Genomic DNA, 19,308 nt, shown 5'->3' on the forward strand with positions numbered 1-19,308 from the left:
AATTTTGGTGGTTTTTTTAAAGCCTGTTTACTATCTCCGAGGAAGCCATGGCTCAGCCCAGTTGGGATGAGGATAATTCAGAATGGCCTCTCATGTCAGTTAATCTCTTAAGTAAATCTGAAATCTATGTGGTGAATATTTCCACAAAAACAAATAAAATGACTTTCCTGAGTATTCTTGAGGATCACCAGAATGTCACCTGTCTCTCAGGGGCCCTGTGACACAAAGGTATCTTAGCAGTATTCTTATCATAAGTCTAAGTTGTTAAGCATTGCTTTGTGAGAGGGTCCCTGTTTGGGAGGTTACGACAAACAGGATCCATTTACGAAAATTTTGGTGCATCACTGCAACAACATGTATAGGCATAACACAGATCTGACGTACTTTTTTTTAACAATTACCTATATATATATATCCTGGCCTTGCAGCCATTTGTCTTTACTGTTCAAGCCAGTATCATTATCCTGAAATATGTAGCAATGTAATTCCTGTACTGTTGAAATATATCTTGAGCTAGACATAAAGGACCTGTTTAAATATTTACTTTGTCAATATCTGAATGTTGTATGTTTTTGTTAACCCTTGACCTGTCTGTAATACCTTGTCAATATAATATCAATATCAAATCTATTTCAACAGGTACCATGTTTTTTTGGTACAACCTTGACACTTAGAGATCTCAATTCCATATCAATATCTATTTTGCTAATATGTTCATATGCAAAAGAGGCACTTAGATCAAAGGATGTTTTCTTACTTGAAGAAAAATGATTCCTTCCCATTTGTTTTATTGTGATGGACTTGCATGCCTGGTAACACATTTCTTTTAATCATCTACATAACTGCTTTATCTTTCCTTTGTCTTAACCACCTGAAATGAGATGAACTGCTTTGAAGAGAAAGGCATGTGAAGACATACACAGAACAATGAGACCTCCTCATTACGAAATGATGATATAGTGTTCCCTTGCTATTGCGCCCTTTAATATAGCCCTAATTGGGTTATAGCGCACAGTAACGCATGGCTCCTAAAATTTATTTACATTTTTGATAAACTTTTTATTAAAATGGTACATCATCATGTCTAGCGATGTTTTATGTCAAATTTCATATTTGTATTGACCAAGTTTGTTATACCTGTTCATTCTTCTGAATTCTCTGAAGATATACAATGAGTTTTTTTATAGCGAACAACACTTGATAAATCATTTTTTACACAATGAATCATAAACAACTCCTTTTCTAATCTTTTTTCAAACTCGGAAACGTGCACTGTAGATCATGTTAGGGAGGCAGAGCATGAACTGTTGTGTTGGTCATCAACCCCCAACGACTCCACCTCGTTACACCGCTGATTATCTATAACGCTCATCAATTATTAAGGTAGTGTTGTGGCAAGGGATCACTGTAATAGAATTGCGAAAATATATATACATCAGGGATATATTGATGCAGCATTGTTTTCAGCAATCTTTGGAGTCATCCTTGTGTAATTATTGTAGAAGATGTGAACAATGTGCTCGTGATTCTTGTTTCCAACTGTCCCGTCCAGTGAAGTATTGTGGTATTATCAAGTGGCATAGCACAACATCCGAACGCAGTGTGAGGCTTGTATGTTTGTCTGGATGCACACTGGCAATAATTAGAATGAATAAAATTATGTGTGTTTGAGAATGGTGAGTTGCTTGTTCAGCAGAAAATTTATAACTTGTCCACAAATATTTTTCGAGGCATGTATTTGTATTTCTGTAAATTGTTACAGTTTAAAGAGGCTGCCAGTATAGTTTGACAAGAAATGATTTTCTACTCCCTAATATTTGATCACTTCGAAACGTTTGAATACAATTTTTTTTATGCCCAAATCAGTGTTTCCTTTTTTCAGTCCCACAATCCAGACAACACAATTTTTCTTGGTATAAAAAATCGCAATCCAAAACAACAAAAAATAATATGAATATTAGCACCTGCCATGTGCATTGTCTTGGTGATCCATTGGACCGGTGATCCATTGGACCATGTCTTATTTGATGGTGTTGTGACATTTCAGGTCACACAAACATGTATGTATTTTACTGAGCAGTTTATTTTCAGGTCATGTAAACTATTGTCGATTTCATTTTTATGTTGTTAATAGCCTGTCACTTTCACCCTATAGTGTAGTCAGTTTCTGTGTATGTTTTACCTACTTCTATTATGCATCTTTATCTACAGGAGTGATATATGTTAAGAGTACATGCTGACTCCCACGTTAAACACATTTGTTATTAATCAATCTCTACTATTACTTGTCTGTTAGAATTTGTAATTTATTATTAATCTTGAAAATAAAACCTTATACACCTTCTGCAATGTCTTCTTCTTTGTATCCAATGCTTAATGCATATGGATGCAGTCTCACAACATCCATATATCCATTTATTATGCCTAAAAGTGAGATTGACCAATCAGAGAGCAGAACTAATAACCCCATATGAGCTCTTATTATGCCTCAAAGTGAGATTGGCCAATCAGAGAGCAGAGCTATTAATCTCGAAGTCAGTAAAAATCCAAGATTGTTGTTACTGACCTAATATGAGACAGTCAGCGGGATCGGGTGCGTGGATCGATGCTCATGATGTCAATCACTGGATTGTCTGGTCCAGACTCGATTATTTACATACCGGCGTCATATAGCTGGAATATTGCTGAGTGCGGCGTTAAACAACAAACAATCCAACCAAGAGTATAACAGCCATCTTGGATTTTCCAACACCCACCTCATATTTCACATGAAAATTCTGGTTCCGAAATTCGTTATTTGACATGACACTGTTTGACACTGTTTTGTGTTTTACTATCATTAATTGTGATGTGCAAGGACATTAATCTGTGTTTTAGATCACGTTCGTGATTTTATTGATAAAGATTATAGTTAAAATTGGCAACAAGGTTTGGCCTCTAAGGTTCGTAGAGTAGTCTCCTTTTGACCATTAACGTCAACGAAGGGTTGTAAGTGTCAAGTTTATGTGGATACCAGAGAGTGTAAACTTTTCTGCATAATACATTCGTTATGGTGTCTTTAGTTGCCGTATATACGGTGTCATATTAGGTTAATGTTAATGAGATGTAGTCCCACTGGAGAACAACAGGATGACGTCAATGGAGGTCTATAAGTCTGATTACAAGTCTATTGGTTCGCCTGTAGACCCACTGTGATATAGACTAGCATGCAGTTCAAAGCAGCATTAAACCCAAATCACTCACCGATTCTGTAATCTATTGAAGACCACAGGTCTGAATAAATTGTTCGGGGGCATGGGTGGCCCGGTCGTCTAAGGTGCCGCAATTCCCTGTGCAGAGTTGCGTCCCTTAGGCACGCCAGAAACCTATAATTGTGGGTTCGAATCCCAATTCGTCCCGATTATGTTTCTAGGTTTGTCAGCACCATGCCCGTGCTCGTGGGTTTCACCGAAGTGGTAAACGTCTGAGACCTGCATCATTTCGGGCTTTCCTCCCACATCAAGCTGACACAGGTGATATAACTGGAATAATGTTAAAAGCGGAGTTAAAACTAACTAACTCACTCACTGAATAAATCGTTCAGCCTTGCCTTACAAAACCATGATCATATATCACCATGGTAACATAGAGCGTTCTATACTGATGCTTGTTTGCTCTTTTTATATTTGTTTTGTAATATAGAGATTTTCAGCTGGACACCAGTGGCTACCATGATTTCCCAGTAGACAGACACCAACACCAGGTTTCACTGGAATTATGCATTTGGAAGATGCAAAAGATTTTACAGAAGTCAGAACATTTATTTAACAAAACAGCAGAGATTAATTGGAAAGGTAAATAAATAAATTAGAATCCAGTCTGACACGTCACAATAAGAAACTGATAATGTTAAGTTGAGATTGTTGAAAATAATACCGGTACTGACTGGTAAAGTCATGAAAACGTTGGTACATTATAACAATAAATAAAGTCATAACATCGACAAGGATATTCAAATCTAACCCACCACTACTTGAACAAATAATTTCCATTTGGGATTTTATGACAATCCTCTTTTTATAAATAGAACAAATACCCTGTTACAAATATTACCTTTGCTTATTTAAAGGATTATATTATTGCTGCTTCCATATGCAGTACCTTTTCATTAAAATTCAATAGTGTTTTCAGGATGTTCCTAACAAGATAGGCATTTTAACAAAGTAAACGAAAAGTAATCACGTGTTGCTGTCGATTAATCATTTCATTGTATTGATAAGGTTACAAATACACCTGGCTAAATGACACTAATGCATTTACCATGACAGCAATATACAGTCATTTACAAAAAAATATAGACTTTGTTTTGCATGATCCAACAAGATCAAGTTGGTAACTAGGAACGCCCTGTGAAATGTACATCTTGGTATGAGCACCAGCTGTTTTATGTTGATTTCGTTGTCTATTGCACCTTCCCTGGCAGAGCTCTGGTAAAGATGACTTTATTCTGGAAAGAAATATATTGAATAATAATGATAATGATGATGATGATGATGGACACAACCCATTCTATATTCATAAGAAATCTCTGCTTATAACATAGTCAAAGTAGACACAATTTATGGATAACAACCACTTTGTCATCCTGTCATGCAAGTTCTAAGTAATGCCTATCAAACAATTTAAAGCATCGTAGATTGTACGATTCCGACTTTATCCAGAGGCTCCTGCTTATGAATCACTATTAATTAGTGATACCAGGTGGTCGCGAAAAGGTGAAAAAATCCTGCCCTACCAGTGGCTCCTATCACAAACACATGCAAAGGCAAGCCAAGTTTTACAACTAACGTAATATTAATGGAATGCAATTTTTTTTCACATCATCGAGACCTAGGGTTCCTGACAGACGATCGATAATCACAACATTTGTGTGTTGTTTGTTTCGTTTGTTTGTTGTTTTCCGCTGCAGTTATATGACTGCGGCCTGTAAATAACTGAGTCGGGGTTCGATGACACGCAACCAACCAGTTCAGCGAGTCCAATTTCCAAACGCGACTGTAGCCTGTCGTAAGTCTATGTTAAAGTACACGAGTTGTGTTGCGATTTTTGTGAAATGTGACCCACCGTCCAATCCGTTACGTCCCCTTTCACGACAGGCATTGGTTGCTGGTGACCTATTCTACCCCGGAAACCTCATGGTCTGTACATAATCGAGTCTGGACCAGACAATCCAGTGATTGACTTCATGAGCATCGATGCAAGCAATTAGGACACGATGACATGCATCGGCCAAGTCAGAGCTGTCGGTCAAAAATCGGAAGTGTATGTGGCATATATACCGATGGAACATATAGACGCCAAGCTTCCTGTGATGTGGTGGATATCCATGATATGCTGGAGATATACAAACCATTACATGACAGCCAACTGACCTTCTTCCTAATATGCTTTAACTGGTTGACCCTCCGGGGGGACATCTGACGTGGGGGCGGCCTTGGTGCCTACGTGTGCAGAAACACTCCAGGATTAAAGAACATACAAGCATCTTACAAGTTCATGAAATAGGTACATTTACTGTTCTTGAAATGACGCCATGTGATTTTATAATCATGTTTTATGTTAGGTAGAAAGAGCAATGGATAGTGAAATATGAGAGAAGAAGAATATAGAGTATATGTTAGTGAATGACAGTTGTGACGTGACGAGACAAAGAGATCGACCATTTGATATCCCCCCCTTTTTTTTGGAGGGGTGGGGGGGTGGGGGGGGGGGGAGGTGAGGAGACTTGGATTTTGTCTGGAGACACACTAAGCTACAACCGCAAAACCAGATATTCTGCTACTTATTGTTATGAGCTTGGTATTTTTTTAAAACCTATTTGTATTTTATTGTGGCACTCACATTGTATATTAAACAGTCTGAAACAGTCTCACCCCCCCCACTCCACCCCACCCCCCCCCCCCCGACCCCCCCCCCCCCCCCGCATCCGAAGAATATCAAATGGTTGGACACTAAGAAGGACATTGGATTTATATCGGTCACGTTCCGCAAATGCGATTATAGTTATCTTTATTCTCAAAGAATCTCCTGAACGATTGCTGATGCGGGGTTAAGCAATAACCGCTCGCTAACAATACAAGCATATTTTTTTAAAGTACCGTAGCTACCGATAGTGTTGAGTAACTCAGATCGCTTGTGGAAACGGCCCAGTGATAGTTATGGCAGAAATGTTATATATTGGAATGAGGATTGAGAAGGTACATTCAAAGCAAAGTCAGAGCAGGAAAAGAGTGAAGAAATAATGCATTTGCTGAAATTAGGCGCAAATTTCATTGGTAAGTTAGAATAGAGATGACAAGCAGATCCCACACGGGGAAAAGGAGGTATGGTCAAGTTATCTGATAACATGACTTATACAAATAAATGAATTTAGAGAAAGATTAAATTTATATAGGTTAATAGAAGCATGATTGTAGCAAAGCCATTCCACAGAGCACAAGCATCAACTACTTTGCAGCTACGCTACTTTGACGTCACAGTGGCACCTGATGACGTCACTACGATACCTGACGAAGTAGTGACGGTGAATGTGTTGACTGTGTACAAGGGCGTGGCTGCCGGCGTGCGTCCTCTGTGACGCCAGGGACGTGAACATGTACCTGATGGCTGCGGCACTGTCGTGGCCGGGCGACGCTTGTACACGTTCATCACCATGGCCTCGTCCGAGTTGGGGTCCACCTCATCATTGGGCCCCGGATACCTGGGGTAGAAAAAAAGTATGTATACATGGAGTTAGATGGATCGACCGGGGAATGTCCACATGCAGTTATAGATTAAGATGTGTGTGGTTTGTTTCACGATAAAACTTTGTTCTGTCATTACGATATTTTTGGAGATTCGAACATGCGCTCGCAACTTGATGACGTCGTGAATTGGACGACGTTATTTTTTAGAGGGGAGTGTTTAGATGTAGCTGTGCAATGCGGATAAAGGCGGTGACTGAACGATCGCATTCAAAAGCGGGAGAGATATGAAAGTCGGTATCGGGAGAAAGGTACAGGTAATCGCCATTAGGATTGTTAGAATATCCAGGAAATATCCACCTCTGCATAAAATGGACTTGTCCGACATTGCCGAGGTCGGATTCTATCCAGGGAGTCATTATTAAAATGCGGGTAAATATTTTAAAGCTTATACATTTTATCATCATTCTTAAAGAGGCTGTCAATAATGATCATATAAGAAATAATTACTCGTGGTCGTTGTTTATCGTACAATAAAACAACAGAGAGAATAAACCACTCGGGGCTGCGAGCCTCACGGCTAATTCTCCATGCAGTGTTTTATTGTATGATTATCGTTAATCCAAGTGGACCATGTCCAGGTTTTGATGTAATGATTGCCATTTATCATCCAAAACTGGCTCCCAAAGGAGATATCGCTTGGGTGAGATCAAGCGATTTATTACTTGTCCGTGAAGAGATCACCCGTTTAATAAACATACAGCTGTATTACATATTGTGTAATACCAAAACGCGTGCTTGTGTACTCTCGGAACACGTTTCACGAACAAATATTGAAAGCTCTCAACATCCCTTGGCTTATTCAACGACATTGCGTATGGAGTTGATAGATCACTGAGAGGAGTTTATGCACACTCGATGACCCAAGCAACCTTGTTGCTAGGCTGACGTCACATGGCACTGTTTCGCCGATGGATCTTGCAACAAAATTTCACAATTTACGTCATCGGGTATTGTGCCTTGATTGTAAACTTTGAGGTGCAAGGTCCGTTCCACAAGGCGATCGTATTGTAGCGCAACGACAGTCGTTAGTCTAAGTAAAAGTATATGAGTTGCGATTAGCCCTACGATAATTTTGTGGAACGGACGCCTGAATTCTAAAGGTGGACCGTTGTATGGTGTTAAATTCATACGTTTCAACTTTTGACGTGTTTGAAGTATTCTTCTGTTAAACTCAATTGGACTATGCTTTGGATCGTGTTGGTGTCAGCCGATTCATACTCAACAGTATTATTCTAAAAACCTTATAAATGGCAAGTAATAAATAAAATACTGAACTCGCTCCCGTATAAAACCAATGTTATGAAACTCGTTAATAGTTGTGGTATCTATCTCGCTTTCGCTCGTCAGATACCACAACTATTCACTCGTTTCATAAAATTGGTATTACACGGGAGCTCGTTTAGTATTCTATATATCTATACTGTAGATATCGCTGCAATGAAATTGCATCACAATGCTTTGCAGACCATTGTGACGTCATTGGTTACCATGACGTCACAATCAAATCACGTCACATCACTAATGTCTCTGCTACTGAAGCTGTTAGTAGTGCTTTTTACACTTAAGACACTGCTTATAACTTTCTACAAACTGAAAAAGTTGGAAGAATGATGTTGGATGATAAATAAAATCTCACCCTCGTGTCTTTTGATATCAAATATATCAACACTTGTTGATAAAAGTGGAAAAAATCCTCGGCAAGCCTCGGAGTTTTCCCACTTTTATCAACTCGTGTTGATATATTTGATATCAAAAGACACTCGGGTGAGATTCTATATATCTGAAACTGACATATCGTCTCTGTGTGATTTGGATAAACATTAACTGACAGATAAATTCTAATTACAGAATTGGGGTTGGTAGACAAACAATTAAGGATTCGAACGATTGACAAAACGTGTGTTGCCAACTGTTAAATATGTTCCTATACTATAGCTTGACCTTAAACTTGAACTATTTGCCTCCAACTAATGTGAAAGACAAACGTGAAAACTGACCTGGAAAACCTACGACAACTATCAAGTGACAGACTTACTTTTAAACTTTTTAACTGGTTTAAAGGTAGGAAAGGTTCCTTTGCCAGTAGTGTTCTCAAGCTGGACAGGCAATTACAGGTAATGGATAGTCTGATATAACCCGCATCCATCAAGAGAATTGTGTCCTAAATTAAACAGCGCCTCTACATACTGGATGAAGAAAAATGGTTTACAGAATTGTGGAATGACCGGAGAAATCTTAATGGTAACAAACTCCGCCCTTACAGGCTGTTTAAGAAGGATTTTGTCGACCGGAGCCCTATCTACAAACAATTATATCAAGAAATAAGCGACGAAATCTGTTGTGGTGATCTACCCCTCCACATTGAGACTGGTCGCTATAACAAATCTCCCACGCCACTTAATGAGAGACTGTGCCCTTTTTGTAATCATCTAGAATCTGAATTTCATTTCCTTTTTTGTTGTAGCTTTTATGATGATCTTAGGTTTGAACTTGTTAATCTTTTAGATTTTAAATCATCTGATAAGACTTTTACTGTGTTAACTGACGTCATGTCAAGCTCTGATTAATCAAATGTTTAACAGGAGACAGCGTTTTACATAATATATGTCTTCGTCGATTGATATCCGTATATTTTAATACATTTCAATCTATTTTATTTTTCTATTAGGTAAGAAATTACTAGTGTATATGTGCTTTAAAATAGTGTCTCATAAGCCTAGTTAGGCTGGATGGTATGATGAATTTAATATGATGTACTCTTATTGTTTCATGCCATGTGACACTTTAATAAACTATGTCTGTCTGTCTGTCTGTCTGTCTGTCTGTCTGTCTGTCTATCTTAATAAATAACATCGCACCAGTCAAATCACTGCAATAGAGTCCCTTAAAACAAGCTTCTAAAATGTCCTTACAGCTTAGAGTACTCCGTTCTCACTTCAGTGTGATGTATAATTTAGACGCTCAATTCGTACATGTTGGAAGTAAATTTATACTTTTATTAAAGACCCGTTAATTCAGCGGATAATTCTGATTGGGCCATGGCCTACGAGTTGTTATACACATGTCGGTCAGTATATAACGATCGCTATGAGTTGCATCCCTTGGCCACACCAAACCCGCGCTCGTGGGTTGCATGACTTCGGGCTTTCCCTCCACATTAAGCTGCCACGCCGTGATATAACAGGATTACTCTTAAAAGCGGCGTTAAACCCAACTCACTAACTCACTCGGAATTTAACGATCAGAGATCGTCAGTGATGTTTTTACCAAAGATGTTGATGGAATGACATTAGATATTGATTTGGTGTATCGTATGATATATTTTATATACATCGTCAGTGAGGTTTTTACCAAAAATGTTGATGGAATGACATTAGATATTGATTTGGTGTATCGTATCTAATGTATCTAATGTCATTCCATCAACATATTTGGTAAAAACCTCACTGACGATCTCTGATCGTTAAATTCCGAGTATATATACTGTGAAGTGTATACGGTCCAGGTTGAGTAGGGAGGGGCGCTTTCACTCGCGACCTCAATTGAGGCACATGAGGTCGATAGTCGTACGTTTACGTTAGTTTTCTTTAGAAATTTATAGACATTATGTACAGTGTTTTGCTGGAAGAAGCAATATATATATATATACTTCTCATATTTCCCAAGAAGACTAACGATAACGTACGACTGTCGACCTCGTGTGCCTCTATCGAGGTCGAGTGAAAGTGCCCCTCCCTACTCAATAGGAGCCGCAAACACTTCACTGTCCTTAACAGGTTTAGATAACCCTGTCTCTATTGTCTTTCATATACATCATGAGCGGTAACACGTAATTCACGTGTGTTGTATATCACTGCCCAAGTTTCAACCACCGCCTTGTAGGAAGGACGTTTTATTCTTCTGACACAGACACTGTGTAGAGAACACCCCATATGTCTGTATCTCGCTGGAACTTACCATGGGTTTTGGTACTTGTGCGCATGACTGTTTTCGAGTTCCTGTCGGAATTCTCCCATCTAAGGAATAAATGAAGAGAATTATACTCAGACCGTATAGTATTAAGTCTATATGGTTTTTGCTGTATATCTTCAGGTAGAAATCATATTAAGAGCGTTTAGTATCAATATATTCTTCATGGTTTCAGCTCAACAGATAAGGCTACATCGCCAGGGCGACGGGTTATGCCTTCGGAATTAGTCACAAGCAATAAACACATCTCTGATAATTATTGAGGCAATTGTCAGCCATCTTGAAATTTGTTTGCCAACATGGAATTTATGTGGCTATAGCGTTCTTTCTTCAACATACACACGAATGAAAAGGAATTTGTATATGTCATTCCATGACTGTATCATCATTTGAGCAAGGCTCCTCTACATTATCACTTCATCTGTTTCACAATGTAAAGGATTTAAAAATTATATTATAATATACTGAAGCCTTTAACTTGTTGGGACGGTCGGGTAGCCTAGTGGTCAAGTGTTCGCTCGTCATCCCGAAGACCCAATTCCCCACATGGGTACAATGTGTGAATCCCATGTGTCCCCGTCCCCGTTGCTGGAATATTGCTAAAAGCGGCGTAAAACACACTCACTCACTCTAACTTATTATCCACCCCCTGTCAAAATAACTCACGAATTTGTGTCAAAGCGGTCGTTCAATTCTTATAACTTTAAATATATCTTATATGCTAGTGACTGAACGTATCTTAAACGCAAATCTGAATACAATAAACTACAGTTATAACGAACTCAAAGGGACTACTAGTTTTAGTTCGTTATAACCGTTGTTCGTTATAAGCATGTATACAGCATAACTATAGCAAATATCCGTCAGTTCGTTATAAGCGTGTTCGTTATAACCGTAGTTTACTGTACAGGAAACTACGGTTATAACAAACTAAAAGGGACCTCTAATTTTAGTTCCTTATAACCGTAGTTCGTTATAGGCACATACACACCCTATACACAGCAAATCGGCGGGTCCCAAAAACAGTTCGTTATATCCGTCAGTTCGGTATAAACGTGTTCGTTATAAACCTAGTTTACTGTAGCTGATATTCCAGTTCCAACTCCTCCCAATGCAACAACAACTCACCATGACTTGTCTCCCCGTGATAGGCATGGACCAGTCCGTGAACTCCTGAATCCCCCAGCCTATCCCCCCCACCATGGAGGACTTGGAGCGGGGGTAGGGGGTCCTGGGTGCGGCCCTCCACAGGTAGTCCGACTCGCTGGTCCCCTCCTTGGACATGGTCCCTATTCCCACCATCCGGTTCTCTGGCTGCACAGTGACGCGATGGTCCCTGTTATAGTCGGGCCCTGGGAAACAGCAGCGATGAAGGTATAGGCTAACGTAAAGTACCAGAAATAAAGTTATCTAAAAATATAAACCTACAAAATAACAAAAATATATAATGCAAATGGAGCCGAGAACAATGGCTAATATCCTAGAGATGAAGTCCTTGATATGCATTTGGAAGATGGAAGAACATGAATACGTGACACTTCAGCTTCTTTTATTCCTTGTCGTGATAAACAATAAAATAAGTTGCTATCCATAAAAGCTGATTTGCTCTAGAATCTAGATTTGCTCAATCATTCTAGACTTGAGTTGGTCTCCTTTTTAATTTATTCTCTAGGGTCTGGGAGGTAGACTAAAGAAGGTAGTGTGTGCTCTATTGCTCGGCATGTCCGCCCAAATGTGATGCCCTTCACCAAAGACTTACCGATAATCCGCAGCTGCGGTAACATTTAATCAGCAATTGATTAAATACGTTTGTGAAGATGGACCACATTTAGAAGCAAGTATGTATGCAAATGATCTGGGGGTGACTATCGAGGGCATTTGTGTTGTTCCAATAGTAGTGCGATATTTAAATATTAAATGTCAGAGAATAGCCAGTCTCGATTATCCACAGAAACAGATTTTATTGACCGAAAAATACCAAATTGTGATGAAAAGTATATGAATGGATCATTGAATATCAGTGATGACACAATGTACCTGATCTACGAGGTAGCTTACATGAATTAGTCAGCACGACGACTGAAGCCTAATACACCCAGCAAGGGTCAGCAGTCTGCTAGGGAAGTCTTTGGAAAGTGAGAGCGGTGCTACTTTTTGAATGGATACCCACGAGTAATGTGTATTTTGGATAAAAGCGAATGGAAAAGTAAATAGTTAACAGTATTTCTTTTACATTGTATTACGTCTGTCGAAACCATCGATAGTCTAGCGCTGCATTGATGTTAACTATTGATATTTTAACACTTCATGGATGTACTGCCATCGGACCATGGACAGTCTCAATTCATCGATAGTTCGATCACGCGTCACAGACTTTGTGTTTCACTCCCTCGACTGGTGCGTCAAGCAGGCGACGGTGTTCGTCTAACAAGAGTGAGTGAGTGAGTGAGTACGGTTTTACGCCGCTTTTAGCAATATTCCAGCAATATCACGGCGCGGGACACCAGAAATGGGCTTCACACATTGTACCCATGTCGGGAATCGAACCCAGGTCTTCGGCGTGACGAGCGAACGCTTTAACCATGAGGCTACCCAACCGCCCCTCGTCTAACAAGAGGTTTAATGTTCATATGTAGTTCAGTGCAACGCTGCGCAGTGAAGTGCAGTTATGAGCAGTCAGAAACAAGCGTCGACATGAAATTAAATGTAATGTAAGTATAATAAGTACGAGAATGACATGTGTCTCAAGTGTTTAATGTACAATGTATATATTACTGTACTCAACAGTGAGTATCAGAACATTTATAACCTACAATCACAAACTAACTATTCGTCCATCCATCCGTGCTGGACAATATCTACTTGGGCTACGTGAGGTGAATCATCATGCATGTTGATGTCACGGACCTGATAGATCGACCCGGCAGATTACTGCTAAAGCAGGTTTGAATAATCCCATGGATGGTTATAATGGTGGTTGATTTAACGGTGAGGTGAGGTGAAAAGGGGTTTAACGTCGCGGCCAAGATTCCTACACTTATAAAGCGTGCGCGTGTGTGTGGCTGCTTGTTCTTGTCTGAGATACCATGCCACAGTTTAACATGAATACCCCACTCAGACACAGTATACTGACTCCGAGCTACCAGTCCTTCTTTTAGTCCTTTAATGTCTAAATAAGGTAACAACAAGTACAATCTTTCAACGTCTATTGGTATGACGCGGCCGGGGATCGAACCCCGGAACTTCCGCTCTCCGGGTGGACGCTCTACCACTAGACCACGAAGGCGGCCCAGTTGATTTAACGAGGTATGAGGGACCTAGGTTTAGGGGAAATAAAACGTGACAGATTTGGCATTGTCATCTTTACAGGATGCGTCCTGTTATAGTTTTTGCAGCACGAATACGTTACCATGGTAAAGTATCAGAGGTGGTAAGAAACACGTGTCTTATGTTTAGTGATCGAACCTATTTTCACTATGTAATCGATATCAGATTGACACCAACGTATTTGTCACGCCGACCAACTACGCATGGAGTGCACCAGGGCGATCTGCTCTTTTGCTGCTCTTTATTTGCAAATATATTGACAAATCAATTACCACTACTTGTTGCTGTAATCGCCCACATGCACACTGGAGTGTCTTCAGCGTGTGGTGTTTGTTCTGCCCCGCACAAAGAGAGTAATATAGAAAACTAGGGAGTTGTCAACCTGTTCTCCCTCAGGTGGGGGCGCCGAAGAAGGAGGCAATACGAATCTTCTATCGTGTGAGTTAGCAATGTATTCCGGCTGTATCATGGCGATGTGTAAATAATTTAAAGTGGGTCACGCAAATCAGTGGTTAACTACATGCGCAACGATCAGCGTTCGGTGAACGATGACTCACAATTAGTCTTATCACGGTCTGTAAATAATCGAGTGGGAAATACAAAGGCACTTTCATAAATCGTGTGAGTTGTAAATAATTGAGTCTGGACCAGACAATCCAGTGACTGATATCATGAGCATCGATCCACGCATTTGGGATACGATGACATGCATCAGGCAAGTCAGTGAGCCTTACCACCCGATCCCGTTAGTCCCCTCTTACGACAATCATAGTCGCCTTTTACGGCAAGCATATGCATTGGTTGCTGAAGACCCCGGAGTTCCCCGGAGTTAAATGTAATATACATAGATATTTAACTTATATGAATATGTGAAATAAAATAGTATTTCGTGAAAGCTTAAACAAATATTGTTTGTTATATTTGAAATATAACTTCTCTGTATTTTCTAGATCATGATACAGCTCGGGTTTGTTCCGCATGGAGTCTTCTGATCTTTTACCTCCTGCCGTTCAGACAGAACGTGATGACAGCAAGATATATTGCACGCTTCGTGCATCCATTCAATAACGATGCAGTATATATCGAGAGTGAGTAAGTGGGGTTTAAAGCCACTTACACAGTATCTCAATCACATAACGATCAGCTTTATGTTCGAGGAAAGCCTAATGTGCCCGACTTATAGACGTGTGTCACTTTGGGTAAACTCATGAGTACGGCGCAGCCACTGACGACCGCCTCATCAGTTACATTGCCAGATACCATGGCAACATAAAACAAATAGTTTATTTCAAGTTTTTCTTCTCAACGATTAAACTGAAATGGGCAGTCTCACACTTGAACCTAAGAACACGAGTTGTTATAGCGTTTGGTCTCCACAGAGAATACGCTGATCCCTCCTCCATGTGGTACAGAGGCAATTATTGGTGCCCCTCGTTGGCACACAGGGATTTAAAAGCGGCGAAATACCCTACTGACTCGCTCATCTCATTGAGCAAGTGTGCTAGCGTTGGAAGAGTTAACTTAACGTCGGTTTTAGCAATATCTCAGGGTTCCCAGGCTTGGGGACTGTCTCCGGTTTGTGTGTACTGGGCCTGGGGACTGTCTCCTGTTTGTGTGTACTGGGCCTGGGGACTGTCTCCTGTTTGTGTGTACCGGACCTGGGGACTGTTTCCTGTTTGTGTGTACTGGGCCTGGGGACATTCTCCTGTTTGTGTGTACTGGGCCTGGGGACTATTTCCTGTTTGTGTGTACCGGGCCTGGGGACTGTTTCCTGTTTGTGTGTACTGGGCCTGGGGACTATCTCCTGTTTGTGTGTACTGGGCCTAGGGACTGTTTCCTGTTTGTGCGTATCGGGCCTGGGGACTGTTTCCTGTTTGTGCGTACTGGGCCTAGGGACTGTCTCCTGTTTGTGCGTACCGGGCCTAGGGACTTTCTCCTGTTTGTGCGTACTGGGCCTAGGGACTGTTTCCTGTTTGTGTGTACTGGGCCTGGGGACTGTTTCCTGTTTGTGCGTACTGGGCCTGGGGACTGTCTCCTGTTTGTGCGTACTGGGCCTGGGGACTTTCTCCTGTTTGTGCGTAGTGGGCCTAGGGACTATCTCCTGTTTGTGCGTACCGGACCTGGAGACTGTTTCCTGTTTGTGTGTACCGGACCTGTCGACTATCTCCTGTTTGTGTGTACCGAGCTAGAGGTTAGCCTCCCTAAAGGCTTGGGGTCACCAGAAACCAGTCAAACGTTCAGACGGCAAGCGGTATGTCAGTTACCAGCGCCATTGTAGCGTGCATGTCATATGTTTTATTCAGATATCAAGGTGTGTAATTCTTTTGGCTTGTTTTGTGGGCGGAAATCGATGACCCAGTACAATAAGGGAAAACAATATCGCGAATCAGCAGTGTGCTGAATGAATGCACTGAACAGTAGGAAGCTCGAGGGATTCAGTGTACTTACACACGTGTTGTATAGCAACAGGGTGCTAATGCCTGATCTTATAGGGTGGTCTGATAAGGTAACGATAACTACACCAACATATGCATTGTAGACACACGCTGTTTTCATTGACAGCTGTTGAAAACTAAAACTTGGAAATGAATGAATATGTGAGTCTATACATATCACAAGACCCGTGAAGATCCGGGGTAGAATTGGTCTTCAGCAACCCATGCTTGCCGTAATAGGCGACTGTGATTGTCGTAAGAGGCGACTAACGGGATCAGTGGTCAGGCTCGCTGACTGAGTTGATGCATGTCATCGTATCCCAATTGCGTGGATCGATGCTCATGATGTCAATCACAGGATTGTCTGGTCCAGACTCGATTATTTACAACTCACACGATTTATGAAAGTGCCATTGTGTTTCCCACTGGACTTTAAACCAATGCATCTCTACACCGATCACGTATACCGAACCTTGTAAGTTGAACACCCTTAGATGCCTGATCATTGTAACACGGAACGCATTCCCAGACTTGTTCCCCAAACCCTTCCCATGAGTCCCGGTCATGAACGCTGAAATAACCCACTCATATAGAAATCTAAAACTGCAAAACCTGATAAGTACATCTACTCTATGAAAGCGGCGTGAGCTGTACATAGTCATGTACATGACCTTATTAGGAGGCACATGTTTCTTTTATATACAGCCCCTTTGTCCCCATCTTGTCTGAGGCAGGATTTATTGGTTTTGACAGTTATTGAATCCATGGTGAAGAAAGTCTATGAGGTTTGTAGGTCAATGATCACGAAATAATTCAGAGCTATTGATGCAGGCATCGTGTATTTGCTGGTCATGTATATTGCATATATTCGCGCGTTGATGCACTAATCAATGAAGAATTATGCCTTGATACATAGTTACTCATTTCATAATCTTGTTCTATATTTAATGAGTGAACAAACACATCCTTAGAAGTAGCATTAACTACTGAAAACGAAAAGGTTCACGACGTCATTATACACACAGCAAATAGTCCCCCCCCCCCCCCCCAAGCCCCCCGTCTCTGTCTCTCTGTGTGCCGATTTCTCCATAATATCAGTCAGTCGCGTGTGAAGTATAAACTTCAAAAACGATTTTAATACCACAACTCAATCATTTTTAAGTAATTTAAGATTATTGCTCAGATAAACGAAGCACTATAACCCTGTATAGTATGACATGTCGACCCAACACGAAATCTGCTAAGAAAAGAAACCCCCACGGATTAAGAGAGGTATATCGCCGAGGCGTTCATAACCTTTATTGAGAGAAAGGTCTCCGATACGTAATCGCCTTAGTCTAGTGGCTTGTTCTTTACACTGTAGGAGAAATTAAGCGTTCATAAATCATGGCGGGATTTATCGAGTGCTATTCTTTAAGCCTTAGTTTTATCTCGAGATAATCTACCCACTAACTTGAACAATTCACACATTAAACCTCAGGTGGGTCCAGGTTACGTATACTGAATGCATGGGGTTTTGGCAACGGAGCCTCGATACGTTGAAGAAAATTCTTCTCCAGCCGGTGATAAGAAATGTATATATATATATATATATATATATGTTTCATATATATATATATATAAACCGATAAAATGAATTATTATGATTAATAATATTAACAACAATAATAATAATCGTCACAATCATCATAAAAATCATATCAAGGGTAAAGGGTGAATATAAGATATATGAGCACTGGTATTTGAGAATTAGATTTGTTGGTTTACTATTGCTCCTTGCGAGACTTTAGCAAACAGATAAGGATTACGAATGTCGCTCAGATCAAGAAAAGCCCTCGAATTTGACAGATGTCCACTCACAACACACGCTGGAGTATTATTGACTATCGGTTTCGTTCGACTGGAACTTGAACTCAAAACATAAACAAGACCACATAACGGGAATATATACATATAATGTAGTCACTTTATCACATGTACAGGGTTAATGTAAGATGTCGTAAAAAGGCTTGCGATCGATAAAACACGAAGCTTGTATCTGAGAGCCTATGGAATGTGCATATACGTTTCAGTCTCTTGTTATATTGCTGTCTGTCTCCTCGCGTTATTAATAATGCATGCATATATAATTTACATATTCTTTCTATTGACTTGGAGACACTATTTGAAGAAAGGTGTTTTTCCGTTGATTTTAATAGTGTACTTTAGATATAAGATATAAAAATCAACTTGACATTGGAAATACAAACTGTTGACATGTGTATGAAATTGATAAGCTTTGGGTAATTATGTCTGACACGTTTATTTTTAACGTGATGTGGATATCGGAATACTTATGTAGTCAATACCTTATTTTTTTCCCTGAACGACGTTGTTTTGTAAAGGTTTATGACTTTGTTTTTATTGTATACTTTGTATTTCCTAATTCAATAATTAATATATATATATATATTAGATCCATATACCTTAATGATAGAATAAACAACATTCGTGTAGGTAGTTCGTGTTATCGCAATTGATAAAGATTGACATCCTTAAGGACTGTTTTAAAATGTATAGCAAGTATTGTTTGTAATCATAAGTGTTTTAACATAATTTTTCCTAATTGTATGATTTAAAATACCTAACTCACCTGTAAAAAGCATTCTTGGGTTAGGCCAATATATGGGCGGCTCATTAGAGTTGTTTCTCGACGGAACACCATTTTGTTGCGCGCTCATTGTTGGATTTATGTGGAACCTTTGAGCGGCTCCTCTTCTGAGAAGGCTTCTATATCACGACACGGTGAGCCG

At 40.1% G+C, this 19,308-nt stretch overlaps 1 protein-coding gene across 2 annotated transcripts; it reads right to left on the minus strand.

Annotated features, from left to right (window-relative positions):
• Positions 1–5,411: 5,411 nt before the first annotated feature.
• On the minus strand, positions 5,412–19,280 carry LOC139468790 (protein SPMIP2-like). 2 transcript variants are annotated; one of them, XM_071250927.1, is made up of 5 exons: positions 19,149–19,280; positions 11,883–12,106; positions 10,743–10,801; positions 6,639–6,739; positions 5,412–5,480 (listed from the first exon to the last, which is right to left on the minus strand). In XM_071250927.1, the coding sequence occupies exons 1-5, from the start codon at positions 19,234–19,236 to the stop codon at positions 5,419–5,421; spliced, it is 534 nt and encodes a 177-aa protein (XP_071107028.1). In that variant the 5' UTR covers positions 19,237–19,280; the 3' UTR covers positions 5,412–5,418. The 2 variants fall into 2 exon arrangements, with proteins under 2 accessions (XP_071107028.1, XP_071107027.1); XM_071250926.1 differs by having other exon boundaries at positions 6,546–6,739.
• Positions 19,281–19,308: the final 28 nt, after the last annotated feature.

This window comes from Haliotis cracherodii, unplaced genomic scaffold (genome assembly GCF_022045235.1).
Source record: "Haliotis cracherodii isolate W230 unplaced genomic scaffold, xgHalCrac1.p SCAF_2, whole genome shotgun sequence".
NCBI lineage: Eukaryota > Metazoa > Mollusca > Gastropoda > Lepetellida > Haliotidae > Haliotis > Haliotis cracherodii.